This window comes from Apteryx mantelli, chromosome 8 (assembly GCF_036417845.1).
Source record: "Apteryx mantelli isolate bAptMan1 chromosome 8, bAptMan1.hap1, whole genome shotgun sequence".
Taxonomy (NCBI): Eukaryota; Metazoa; Chordata; class Aves; order Apterygiformes; family Apterygidae; genus Apteryx; species Apteryx mantelli.
The window spans coordinates 31,966,580-31,979,511 of NC_089985.1; the positions used below are offsets into that span (position 1 = coordinate 31,966,580).

The 12,932-nt window shown below is 44.3% G+C and overlaps 1 protein-coding gene across 6 annotated transcripts; it reads left to right on the plus strand.

Moving 5' to 3' along the window:
* Positions 1-44: 44 nt before the first annotated feature.
* Positions 45-12,475, plus strand: NASP (nuclear autoantigenic sperm protein). Of its 6 annotated transcripts, none has more exons than XM_067301144.1 (15): positions 47-169; positions 1,417-1,467; positions 2,133-2,243; positions 2,802-2,882; positions 3,438-3,535; positions 4,268-5,167; positions 7,051-7,133; positions 8,091-8,176; positions 8,307-8,380; positions 9,343-9,531; positions 9,833-9,999; positions 10,458-10,511; positions 10,606-10,677; positions 11,696-11,827; positions 12,309-12,475. In XM_067301144.1, the coding sequence occupies exons 1-15, from the start codon at positions 108-110 to the stop codon at positions 12,360-12,362; spliced, it is 2,214 nt and encodes a 737-aa protein (XP_067157245.1). In that variant the 5' UTR covers positions 47-107; the 3' UTR covers positions 12,363-12,475. The 6 variants fall into 6 exon arrangements, with proteins under 6 accessions (XP_067157251.1, XP_067157245.1, XP_067157246.1 ...); XM_067301145.1 differs by having other exon boundaries at positions 8,100-8,176; XM_067301147.1 differs by lacking the exon at positions 47-169 and adding an exon at positions 812-1,008.
* The last annotated feature ends 457 nt before the right edge of the window (positions 12,476-12,932 follow it).

Genomic DNA, 12,932 nt, shown 5'->3' on the forward strand with positions numbered 1-12,932 from the left:
TGCGCGCGCCGCCAGGCGGGTCGGGGCGTGTCCTCGAGGGTATATAGGCAGCCGGAGGGGTAGGGGTCTGCACTCTGCCGCCGCCGCCCCTGTCTCCAGCAGCTTCTATGCAATCTCCGGCTGCCGCCGCTCCGCCCTGCGTTGAGCCCGCACCGGCCTCCCGAACTAGGTAGGGCCGGGCGGGCTGGGTCCGGTCACGGTGTGTGCGTGTCGGGAGAGGAAGGGGGCGGCGGGGGGAGGGGGCCGCTTTCGCGCCGCGCGGGGGACGGCGGGGGGGGTGGGGGAAGGAGACGGCGGTGGGTTTCGCTTCGTGGGGGGGGGCGCCAGCCTGGGGGCTCTGATTGGGCTCGCGCGATCCCCTCCCTATCCCCCCCACCCCCCCGCGCGGTGGTACGTGCCGCCCCGCTCCTCGAGCGCCAGCTGGGCCTGCTCGGCTCGCGCGGAGGCACCACGTGACCCTGCGGGGCTGCTGCCATCTTTGTTGGGGGCAGCCGAAGCCGCGGAACCTGCCCGCGGGTTGGGGGGGGGGGGCGGGAAGCGGAGGGTGTGTGTGTGTGTGGGGGGGGGGTGTTCGTCCTGCCGCGTCACGTGACGGCGGGCCGCGAGCCTGTGAGGAGCCGCCGCTGGTGTTTGGCGCCAAAGGCGGGGGGCGGGACCGGCGGGGAAAGGCGGGAAAGCGCCCATTGTCTGCGCGAAGGGGGGGCGGGGGCCGCCTGCGCGCGCGGCCTTTGTCCCGCCTCGCGCGGCCCGGTCCGGGGGGGGGGGGGGGGAACGAGCCTGGTCGCGTCCCGCCGCCGCCGGGAGTGGCCGTGTCAGCGCCGCCGGCGGGCCGGGCCTGGGGCCGTCGCCCCTCGTGCTTCTGCTCTTAAACCTCGGGGCTGCAGCGCGGCTCCGCAGGCTCTGCGGCCCGGCGGGGGGCGGTTTTGCGTAGATCTCCCTGTCCCCAGCGGGAAGCCTCTGCGGAGCACGAGACGCTTGCTGCCCGGCTGCCCGCGGGGTTTCTCTGCGGTTGGTTCTAAGCCGTAACGTGCTTGCGAATAAGTGGCTCAAGCCGGCGGGTGACCTTGGTCTTCAGAGACAGCAGGCCTCTTGGCCGGGCTTAACTTTCTGTAAAGCGAGCGTGAAAGGCTCTGCTTCCCCTAGAGATTCGGCCTCTGGTTTAAAAAAAACAAAAGCAAAAAACCCCACCACAGTTAAGGAAACAAACGGTGGAAGTCCTGCCGTTGTCAGCCTTCTCCAAAAGGCCGAGCCGTGGTAACGACGCGGCTAACGGCACGGACGAACGAGCCAACCTCGAGGCAGGGAAGGGTCCGAAAACAAGCCCTGGTTTCGGCCCCGGTTTCACGCGCCGGTGAGCGTGCAGCGCCCGGCGCAAAGCGCGCGTCCGTCCTGACCCGCCCTGCGTCTCTCTTGCAGAATGGAAGAGGAACTGGCTGCTCCTTCCACATCCACGGACAAAACGGACAGGTGAGGGGGGAGCGCGACCTGCCTGGCAGCTGCTGAAGTAGCCGGGTCCGGGGGTTCCTGCTCTCGGCGCTGCCGTCTGCCAGCCTCGCTCAGAGGGGGTCGTTTTTCGGGTGTGCGGTTGGGCTTGGGCCTTTGCTGCTGTCGTGGGCGCTGAAAATGGGTTTGCCAAGAGCCTTTTACAGATGTAATGTAACAAACCCCTTTGGAGGATTATTAAATGCATAAAAATGAAACAAAGTCCTGAAGCTAGGATTCGAATCTGTCACTTTTCTCAGGTGCGTCGTGCTGTGCTATGAGAAGTCATAACTTGGCTTTGCTCTTGTTCTTTGTTTAGCGAGTATCCGCATCTGGAGAATCGCGGTGCGGTGCTTGGTGGCGCGTTGGTGTGCGGCTCTCGAAGCACACAGTGCTAACCCACCTTTGTCCTGTCCGATTCTGTTACCTGCTATTGCAGCAACTGGTTAGAGTTAACCTGTCTGTCCTTGGACATCAAAACTGAAAGTTAGTCCGGATAAAACCACTGGTAGTGCCAATGAGTGGAGTGTGTGCGACTTGCTCTCATGCGTAATGCTGCCTAAGCTTTGGAGACTGGATACAAATTTTTCTGACATCTCACTTTTCTGATTATGTGGAAACTAACTGAATCCTGTATTGTGTTTTTGCAGTATGGATGTGGATGGAGAATCCAAGAAGCTACTGGGTTTAGGACAGAAACACTTGGTAATGGGAAATATTCCAGCTGCTGTCAATGCATTCCAGGAAGCTGCTAGTTTATTGTAAGTAATAAAATGCTTTGTGTGTTCTCATAGGGCTTGGATTTTGGCTTGACTGTACTGATGTAGGTAGAAAGGAAGATTTAGTTTCCTACCTTCGATAGGCTGCTGCTGTTATAATACAACTGAGGAGGGCACAAACTATTTAAAAGTAAATAAACTCAGTTGTTCGAAAATACTGTAGTTGGTGTGCAGTTTAGACAGCTTTGTAATAATAATTGTTCATGTTATTGGGAGAAAAAGAATTTGATGCTTTATTTTGCAGTGTATGGTTCTGATGTAGTCTGTTAATCTGAAAATAATGGGATCGTGTTACTGGCCCATTCTCTGCTAGTATTGGTTGGTCTCTGAGGGTGATAGTTCTTGGGGTTTCTAGATTAATTTGTTTTGTAGGATGCTTATGAGAACCAGTTCTAGATTAGTGAGAAGGACACTCACTATTTGCTTGAAAGTGGGAGATAAGCTAAGGAACTGATTCTTCCTGTCCAGGAGTTTTTAATAGCTTTCGAGTTCAATATCAAAATCTAAGAGACCCAGAATAATGCTTCATTACCTTTGTAGGGGTAAAAAATATGGTGAGACAGCGGATGAGTGTGCAGAAGCTTTTTTTTACTATGGAAAATCTCTTCTGGAGTTGGCCAGGTATGCTAACAGTTTCTCATTTATAGTGTCTATCCATAGATGTACCATATGCTTCCTCTGGGCTATTTATAGCTGAAAGGGACTGGTGTGCCCACTTCTGAGAGAGAAAAGGAGTGGCTGGTTTAAGAAGCTGTTGAGTTTGATTACTGAGAGTGAGAAGTGATATCAGAAACAGGATGGTTTCTGGCAGAAAAACAGAACCCAAAAGTAGGAGCAATCTACTGTGGCTTGTTTGATGTTACTTAAATATAAACTTTGTAACAGAAGCACTTTTAAGGAAACATTTGGCAAATATTCATGCTTCTTTGGAGGGAAGCGTTACCTACAAGGTTAACATTAACATGCCCAACCATCCTGGCATCCAGGCACTGTTGGGTAAAGAGTAAGTGTCAAGCTTTGAGATGAAGAATCTGGCTGGGGTAATAGGATTTTGCGCTAGTGTAGGAAGGATTATACTAGAACGATGGGTTGGATGGGCCAATGCATCATGCGGTTCTGCAGTTAAAACAGTATGAATACAAGAGCCAAGGGATAACAAACTTCTATTCCCTATAGAATGGAAAATGGTGTATTGGGAAATGCCTTGGAAGGGGTGCAGGTTGAAGAGGAAGGAGAAAAAGCTGAAGATGACTCTGTGTTACCAACTGTTGATGGTATGTAAAGCTGTCTGCCATGTCATGGAGATACCAAGCTGCATTTTCTTGTCTAAATGATCCAAGTCCAGTTCATCGCTTTCCTAGGTAGTCTGAATCACTGTATTGAAACTCTTAGCCTTAATGGACTTTTTTGTTCCTCTAAACTTGTGTAAAGATTGAACAAAACCTCCAAAACTTCTGCAAGTAATTGATCATTTAAATCATGTGTGAAGGGTCACCAGAGGCCTGTGTCCTGAAACACTGCATTCAAACTTCCTTTCTTAAGCCTCACAACGAACTTGAACTGCTCTGTAAACTTGTAGCAGTACAGTGTATGTGGTAGGACAGGTCAGAGCCTCTGTTTTGGAGGAAAAAAAAAGTCCAAGAACAATAACTATTCTATACTACCTGCAGCTGGAGGTAATACAGGAATTCCTGCTAGTCCAGACTATTAAGAAAAACTTGGCACCTTTTGCTTAGCTGTGACTAAAAATGCTAGCGCACAAAAATGCACACTGCTTGAGCAGCCGCTTGCAATAATTCAGTCTGGGGGAGGGGAAGAGACTTAGTTCAAGCTGCACTGTTGGTTGCGTCCTAATACTTTCTATTTCAAAAATGGACTTTTTTTAGGAAAGCTATCTAACTTGATGACAAACCAACACTAGAGGGTCTGAGGGTGGTATTTTCAGTGCCCGTTAATGCTTTTATCACTAAACTTGAAGACATGTTTATGCTTCCTCAATCATGTAGAAGAAGCAAGGGAGGAGTTGAGAGAGCAGGTATATAACGCCATGGGGGAAAAAGAAGAGTCCAAAAAATCTACAGAAGAGTCTCCGGTACTAACTGAGAAAAAAAACAAAGGAGATGTTGAAATGGAAGAGGTGACGGAAGAAAAAACAGGAGAAGCAGCAACTGCTGACATAGAAGTAAAGCTTGAAGAGGCTGGAGAGAAGGCAGAGGCTTCTGTGGAAAAAGAAGTAATTTCAGAAGAACAGGAGCAGCAGATAGCTGTGGAAAAGGAGACTACAAAAGGGGAGGCAGCTGTGGAAGAGAAGATAATGGAGAAAGAACAAAAGACAGCATCTGAAGAGGTGGCAAAGGAAGCAACTGAGGAGGAGGGAAAAATGACAGACATGTCGGACAAGAAGGCAAAGGCAGCTGTGGAAGAGGCTGAAGTTGCAGAAGCGGCTGCAGCTGTGGAAGAGAAGGGAGTGGCAGGAGAGCAAACAGCAGAAGCAGCAGAAAAGGAGATAGAGACAGCTGTGAAAAAGGGAGAGGCTGTAGAAGGGCAGGCAGAGGCAGCTGTGGAAGAGGAGGCAATAGCACAAGAAGTGACAGCAGAGGCGCAGGCAGCAGTCAAGGAGCAGAAAGAAGCTGTAGAAGGGCAGGCAGCTGAGCAGAAGAAGGTAGAGGAGAAAGAAGACTGGGTAGAAACAGCTACAGAAGAGAAACCAGATGAAGCTAAAGAGGCACAGTCCTCAAAGGAACCAGTGCCCACAGAGGGCAAAGAGCCATCTAATGACATGGAAGAAAAGGCTGAAGTAGCTGCTAAGGTAGAAAAAGAGGAAAAGAAAGATGACCTGATGGAAGAGGGTGATGGTGCTAAGGTAGAAAAAGAAGAAAAAGATGACCTGATGGAAGAGGGAGAAGGTAACAGTGAGAGGAGAAAAGTACTTTTGGGTGGATGACTTGATGGATTTGACTGGCTAACAAAAAGGGTAAAAAGTGTTCCATTCAGAATTTTCTGTTTGCCTTAGAATAAGGAAAAGGCGCAGTAAAAAGGGCTCTTGAAGGATTTTTACATTCCAGTAACTGATTTCAGTTAAGTGTCAAGGAACAGTGAATAGTCTCAGTTTCTCTAGACTAACGCTTAACTAACTGCAAAGCAAACCTTACTTGTAAAACAAACTTACAGCATTGTGAAATGTGTAAGTAACAGCTAGGCTGGTGGAGAATACTGAATGGATGTTCACTTGCATGCATCTGGGTTTATTGCACTAACCTTCAAATAACTCGAAGCACAAGTTGCCTCTGGTTATAACCTCATTATTTAAAACAGTGGAGCAGAAAAACAAAAACAGCTGAATACATAATAAAATAGTAAATTTGCCTTTACAAAACGAACTCTCTGGATGAATCTTTTGGATGGTGATTAAAAATGAGAATTTGGTTGGCAAATCTATACTTAATTTGCCTGGAATCTGAATGCTTATTGCTTCTATCAGTACAATCTTCCAGCTGTCTAGCTCTTTCTGCCATTCTGCTTCCCTGCTTCATTTTAGCTGTTTTCAGGATTGTGTTAAAGTAGTCTAGCAAAACTTGTACGCTTTTCTGAAGTATTGCATGGCCTTAAGAGGCCATAGCTTCCTCTTACACAAGTTACTTGATAAGCTGGTAATTGGTGCTCTTTGCTTGTCAGTAGCTCAGCTGCATGGAAAAAGCCTTCCTTAGGTGTGGCAGACTCCATAGTTCTGGACACTGAAAGGATTTGTGCGGCTGAACACAACACCTTCAAAGTGGTGAAATAGCTTCCTAATATAAACTAGGAGAACAGCTATCCACTATTAATCCTGTGAAAGGCTGCTTATGCAAGCATACTTTTTCCTTTTGTTTGAACTCTGTTAGTGTGAGGACACTCTTTTTGAGTATCTTGGTGCCCTGTCATGCCAAGTTCTCTACTTAAAATGGACTTTAACTTCCTAACATCTCCTCTGTTTTACCTTTGGTCAAGCTGTCCTCATAATTACAGGTTTGGCCTTAGTGGTCAGTTGTAAGTGCACTTTTTTGGGGAGTCAGACTAACCAGTTCACAGGTTCTCTGATCTTCCCAATAATCAAATTCCTGTTACTCTGGAATTAGTCCATGGTTATGATACAGGGATTCTTTGTCATTGTGTATCCAATTTGGCACATGAGTCAACCAATACTTTAAAGTAATTAGCCAGATTCCTTCACTACCTGTTCTCCCAAAGTACTTCCTACTCATAGAATAGCTCATGCAACACTGAGATGCACTGTATCATAAGTTAAATCAGTCCTACACTATGGCAGGTTCATTAATAGCATTGTGACTTAAATGTCTGAAATGAGAAACACTAATGAGTTCAGAAACAGTTTTTATTTTGTACACAGCTTGGCAGCTATCTTGCTGAAAACACTTGTTATCTGTAGCATGAAGGTCCAGCAACTGCCCGGTACCTCTAGGGCTGCTCAGGATCCCAGGGCTTCAGTGGGAGTTCACAGTGCATTTGTGAGAATTCAATTCTAGGTAAGTTAGCATTCTAGATAGTATGAAGTTAGATTTAAACAACCACTAAGGCAACTTGGAACTACCTTTGTCTGCAGTACCTAATGTTTTCAGCAAGATGGCTGCTGCTGGCTGATAAGAGGATTTAATGTTATCTGTGCTCTTCTTGCATCACACTTTTAACCTTTCACTGAAGGATAAGGGCTGGATATAGTATGACCTGCCTGGCTCCATGTAAAGCAAGCCTGTTGGTAACAAGCATTCTCATTCATCCTCTTTCGTTGTAGAAGCAGAGGAATCGGAAGAGGAAGATAAAGAAAATGACAAAGCTGAAGATGATAAGGAGAATGAATTGACAGTAGAAGACAAGGTGAGACTGCTGATCAACCACTCTTGGCAGAGTGCAGTATCTGTCTAAAAGTCATGGTAATGACCTTAAGTTCAAATAGAATAAAGGTGAACATGTTTCCTGGTTTCTGACGGGGGAAGTGGGGATATTGGGGAAATCATACTTTTCTGACTAGAAATCTGTTACACTAGTCAGGAGACTTCATCCTGAGAATACTAAGATTGGAATATTTTTTTTAAAAAAAGACTTGGAAACTAGTATTGCCTGTGGAAGGGACAGTATTAGGCACAGTTTGACTTATAGGACCTTGCTCATCTTTGCGAACTTGTGGCTTATCTGGCAACACTGAAACAAGCGCTTGCAGTCTATGGATCAATAATACAGCCTGGCAAACGCAGGGGGCAGGCAAGCCTCAGCAAGTAAGGCTGCTTCAGCTCATCACTAAAGTTGCTTATTTGTAGCAGATCCTTTTCTACTTGCTTTGCTGTGTCTGACTGCATTTTGAATGCACCCAGTCCAATAAGCCTTGATTAGGGTGGGAATTAAGTGGAAAGTGTAGTGCTGCTTAAACCCAAGGATTTATCTGTCTCTGCCTCAGGCTATTCTAATGGAGTTCAAACAGCTTATTGGAACACATGGAACACAAACTCCTTCATTCAGCTTTTGGCTCATCTTAATAGCAGCTTAAAACCCAGTCTTATTCTTAGGGTAATACTGGTCCTTGTTGCCTTGTTATTTCTAAAAATTAAGGGTATATCAACTAACTATATATGTATATTCAACTTTAAAGCCTTCACTACAAGCATAGTTTCAGTTCATGTAATAAGCTCTTGTGTAGTTTTATTCTTATTTTTCGTCCTTCTAGCATTAAACTGTTTACATCTAGATGCAACTTACTCCTCGAGGATACTGCTTAGAAACTTGGTGCTGTTATTTTAGTGATGTGATATATAACCAAGCTATTTAATGCATTTCTAGTCTTTACAGGAAAGTGAGGAAGATGAAGTTGGAAATCTTGAGCTAGCCTGGGACATGCTGGAGTTAGCAAAAGTGATCTACAAAAGGTAAAAATTCATTCTAATTTGTATGTCTGTTAAAGAAACTCAAAGGAAATTGTTTGGGAGGTGGCATAAGTAACTAATGTTATATATTCTGACTAGGATTTGAAAATGACATAACTTTTTCTTGATTTAGACAAGAAACAAAAGAAGCTCAGCTCCATGCGGCTCAGGCTCATCTAAAGCTAGGAGAAGTTAGCATCGAATCTGGTAAAAAAACAGTATTAATTCTCATGTACAAAGTGCTGAGTTTAGCTTTCTGCTGCTCTCAATTCCATCTTTTAAAATGACCAGAGATTATTTTTCATCTAATTATGCTAGTGCAGCCATGTGAAAAGCTTTGGAATAAATAGATGAACAAGCCGTACTTTAAATTGGACACTTACATGCTATTCCAGAACAGCAGAAGAAAGCTTTGAGTTAAAAACTCATGTTACCAGATTGAAAACAACCTGGTCTTCTGCTTTGTAGAGAAGGTCTGGCTAGCTTCAGAAACTAGGAAAGACCTTTTATTGAAGTACTGAATCACTGAGCTTAATGGGAAGTCAGGTACCAAGACACTTTCAGAACCTGAAGACTGCAAATCAAAAATGGCTGGCTCTCCTAGACTTTCCAAAATGTTGGAGTACGGTCAGGAAGGACCCTCATGTTTTATGCATGAGAAAAAGGGAGTGGGAAGCAGGCCTCAGGTTCAGTGGGCTTCTGGTCTAGGGCTACAACCTGAGGGTTGTATTTTATGTCACTGGAGTACTGTCAATGAGAGCTTGACTGGAAAGTGGCCTGTAACTATACTTAGCTGTAGATTCAAGCTGCAGTTTTGAAAAGTAATCATGCAATTCATGGCAGCAAGTAAAATAGCAGAATTCACGTGGCTGCTTTTGTCTTAGCTGCTTAGTTTACTATGTTGTTAGTAAATGGACAAAGCACTCTTGAAATAAGTAGAGGAACTCTATTTCTTTTTTCTTCAAGTGGGAGGCAGTGTTGGACTGAATGTGTTGTCACTTGATAATCTGAAACTAGCCTGTTACTGGACTTGGCGATTGCCTTCAGTAGTTCTGTTCTCAGACTATATTAAAAACTGCAGTAATACATGTAGTAGCTGAATAGGGAGGCAGATCTTACTTGTTTGGATAAGTGCATGTGTCTAAAGGCTTTATGGTTTTCTCCTATAGAAAACTATACACAGGCTATAGAAGAGTTTCAGGCCTGCCTGGCCCTACAGCAGAAGTACCTGGAGGCTCATGACCGCTTGCTAGCTGAAAGTCACTACCAGTTGGCATTGGCATACCACTACAACAGCCAGTTTGATGAGGCAGTCCTACAGTTTGGGAAATCCGTAGAAGTCATTGACAAGAGAATGGGTAAGTGGATGTATAAAACTGCCTAGCAAGTGGGATAGCTGTTATAAGTCTAAGCAGACTTTGTTTAAATTGCCCTGAAGGCGTAAACTTATTACCTTGCCATGCAGATATTTGTAACACTTCACTGATCTGCAGCTGGTAACAGACTATACTAGTAACAGGCTATATTAATGTCACAGTTGTCTAAACAGTCTTTGTTAGTGGGTCCTAGCCTCTGTGGATATAGATAACTGAACAGCTACTTGGTGGGGTTTTGTTTTTGTTTTTTGTTCTGTTTTTTGCCATAACTGTGTCATCCTAGCAATGCTTACTGAACGAATAAAGAAAACGGAAAGTGGGTCCCCTGAAGATGAGAAGGAGATTGAAGAACTGAAGGGATTGCTTCCTGAAATTAAAGAAAAGATAGAGGATTCGAAGGAGTCTCAAAAGAGTGCAAGAGTAGCTGAGCTGGCACTGAAAGCAACTCTGGTTAGTATGTTCTGCTGTTTCCTTTTAATGAAATATTCTTCCAGTGAGACTTAAGTAAACCAGTGGTTGGAGATCAGACTGTATCATACAGATAGGCAGCTGGTGGTTGCTCACAAATGATATGGACTATGACAGAGAAACTGACAGCTGATACCTAAAGAGAACAGATAGTAAATACCCCGAAATAAATTGTCCCAGACTAAACTAGAATTTGGAAGGCTTCTGTAGCAATTAATGGATCAATACTAGAAATGATGGTTCAGTCAAATGTTATGCAATGCTCAGTCCATTTTCACTAGATCAGGCTTCCATCTGTCTCTCCTGTTCATAAGTACAGGAACAGAATGCAATGTTAAAACACTAAAGACTTGAGGGTTTTTGTTTTCTAAACTAGCATATGTAGTCTTGTGTGAATTAATAGTCAATATTTGCTTGCTCACAGTTTTCTTTTTCTTAAGGTTGGAACTACATCTGGCTTTGCACAAAATGAAGATGGTGGTTCTGTTTCCACAGTAAGTTAAATCAAGATAAATGTCTAAGAATTCCTGTCTCCTTTAAGGATTACTGTTTGCTGTTACTTATGTTGCAACTTCTGTCTTGTAATAGATTCCAGTAAGAAAACCAGCTGATGGAGCATCTCAGTGTGTTACAGACATCTCTCACCTAGTCAGGAAAAAGGTGTGTCCTGAAATGACTAGTTGGACAAACAGTTTATTTTGAAGTACTACTGGCTTGCTTTGTATAATTGGATTTCTTGGCTTAAAGCTTTTTTTCTAGCCTAGTACTAAAATGCTTGGAGAAAAATCTAAAAAAAAAAACAGAAATAGTGCATGGAAACTCCTTTCCACTGGGAGCCAATCAGTCTGGGAACCATCCAGCCTCTTGGAGACTAGTTCTTGATGGTTCAGCACCCCGCCTGACCCACACTGGTTTAACTTCAGAGCTGAATTGTGTGGCTTCTGCAGGCATTCTCTGAACAAGTGCCCTGCTCTGCTGAGGACTGGCAAGAAGAGCAGGGCAGCCTACAAACCTTCAAGAGAAGGGCAAGCAACCAGGCTGAGTTGGGTTCCCTTACTTCCAAGTGGAAATGGAGAATTGGACTTTTATAAATGGCAAAGCCAGTCTAATGTGTAGCAATGCTAAATGTCTCTTACTGAGATAACAAAACATACTGAATGCAAGCTTCCTTAAAGGTGTAGGCTTTTGTCAGAACTGTTTATTAGTATAACTAAAATTATCATATATGGAGTCATCTTGGTTTTGTTTTGTATGCTGTTGTGGCACAGCATGGCTGTCTGCCTATGTTAAATTAGCCTCTTTCAGTTCAGGTTTGCCTGGAGCAACTTTGAAGCTCCTGCTCTACACAGGTGATTGTAGATGCCATAGATGCCCTAAATCTATCCACTTCAAATGTTATCTAGCTCAGCAATAGGATGCTTCCTTGCCAAACTATAAGGATAATTCAGCACTACAGGTATTAGTATCTAAATAATACCTTACTGGAAATCCTTTGTAACTGAGACCTTTGTACCAAAGCTTCAGAGCTTTGGTTGAATCCTAACACTTGAAGTATCTGTCTTGAATCTGGCAAGTAGAGGTTGAATGGATAATGCACAGTGACATCTAGATGCTAACTTTCTACAAATATTTAAGCTTAAATTTGTGCATAGTGAAGACTAAACCATTTTGTCCTCAGAGGAAACCAGAGGAGGAGACTCAACAGGGAGACAGTGAAGCTAAGAAATCTAAACCAGAACCGGCTGTCAATGGTGGTGGTGCTGATGCTGCCCCCAGTGGAAATGAGGTTGCAGAAAAAATGGAAGAGGAGGTGGGCAGTTGAGTCAGGAGTCTGTGACATGCATATTTCCTTCTCTGTTCAGGCATGGTTGTGTGCCTGGTAGATGTATTGGTGTGTTGCCTGCTGGTCTTCACAAGGCTTCCCTGATAAGTTGGGGAATATTCCCAAGTTGGCAGGGTGCATGTTGTACCTAGGTGTCTGACGCTTAGTGAGCTGGAAAGCAAACTAGCTGTGGAGACTTGTGGGGTGGGACAGAAACATGCACTGGGGTTCTGGGTGTCCAAGTCAATGCCAAAGCATTTTTACAAAAGAATGCTCTTGGGTTTTAATACTTCTCAACTGGGCTGTAATTGTTAAAATTGATACTTAAGATTAGCTTTTGGGCTCTGAAGACCAGCAAAGCATGTGTAGTTGGTTAAGTCTTTAATTCCAGTAGTTTAGAACTGGTGCATGAATTGACACTAGTATGGTGTTTTGTTTTTAAAAACAAGTATTTTTCTTCTCTTTTTAGACAGAGAAAAGGCCACAAGTGGAATCAGGGGCTGCAGTTGAAAGCACAGTATGATAATTCTTTAACCTGGGACACTCCTCTCCTTACAAGGAAAATGGTTTTGTATATAGTGTATTTTTTCACTTTTTGGCAACTTTTGTATGACTTCAATAAAGATTGTAAGCAAATATTGCTTGTCTTGATCCTCTTTCTGGTGCAGGTTTGTAAAAGCTACTTTGGCTATATTCAGGAATGTTCAAAGGGCAACATTGCACTAATTGTGACAAATGCTTGGCCACCATCTCTTTTCTCTTGCATACAAGGGGACTTGGTAACTATTGCCTTATCACTTGGCATGGTATGTGCTCTATAGATAAGTAGATGTTCTTAACTCAGCTGTGCTTAAAATCTGAGCATCCACTAAAAGATGGTGAAGTAGAAGTTGGAAAGGGAATAGTTTTCAGTACTCTGAAGCTTAAGCTTGAGGATAACTACTAACCTTGACTGTTAGCTTCTTAGTACAGATGAACTTAGATTGAACTGCAGGCAGTAGACTTGACCAGGTTGTAACTGAGTTCTTCCTGTCAGGGGGAAGGTTGCATCAGTTATCTCTGAAGTCAATTATCCCTCGAGTCCCTTAGCCTG

What these genes read in the sequence shown, in the direction of transcription:
- NASP (XM_067301144.1), top strand. Translation starts at nt 108, where the DNA reads ATGCAATCTCCGGCTGCCGCCGCTCCGCCCTGCGTTGAGCCCGCACCG. An exon ending in AGAAGTTAGCATCGAATCTG is followed by an intron (nt 8,381 to 9,342) that starts GTAAAAAAACAG and finishes TTTCTCCTATAG; the next exon opens with AAAACTATACACAGGCTATA. An exon ending in CTCACCTAGTCAGGAAAAAG is followed by an intron (nt 10,678 to 11,695) that starts GTGTGTCCTGAA and finishes TTTTGTCCTCAG; the next exon opens with AGGAAACCAGAGGAGGAGAC.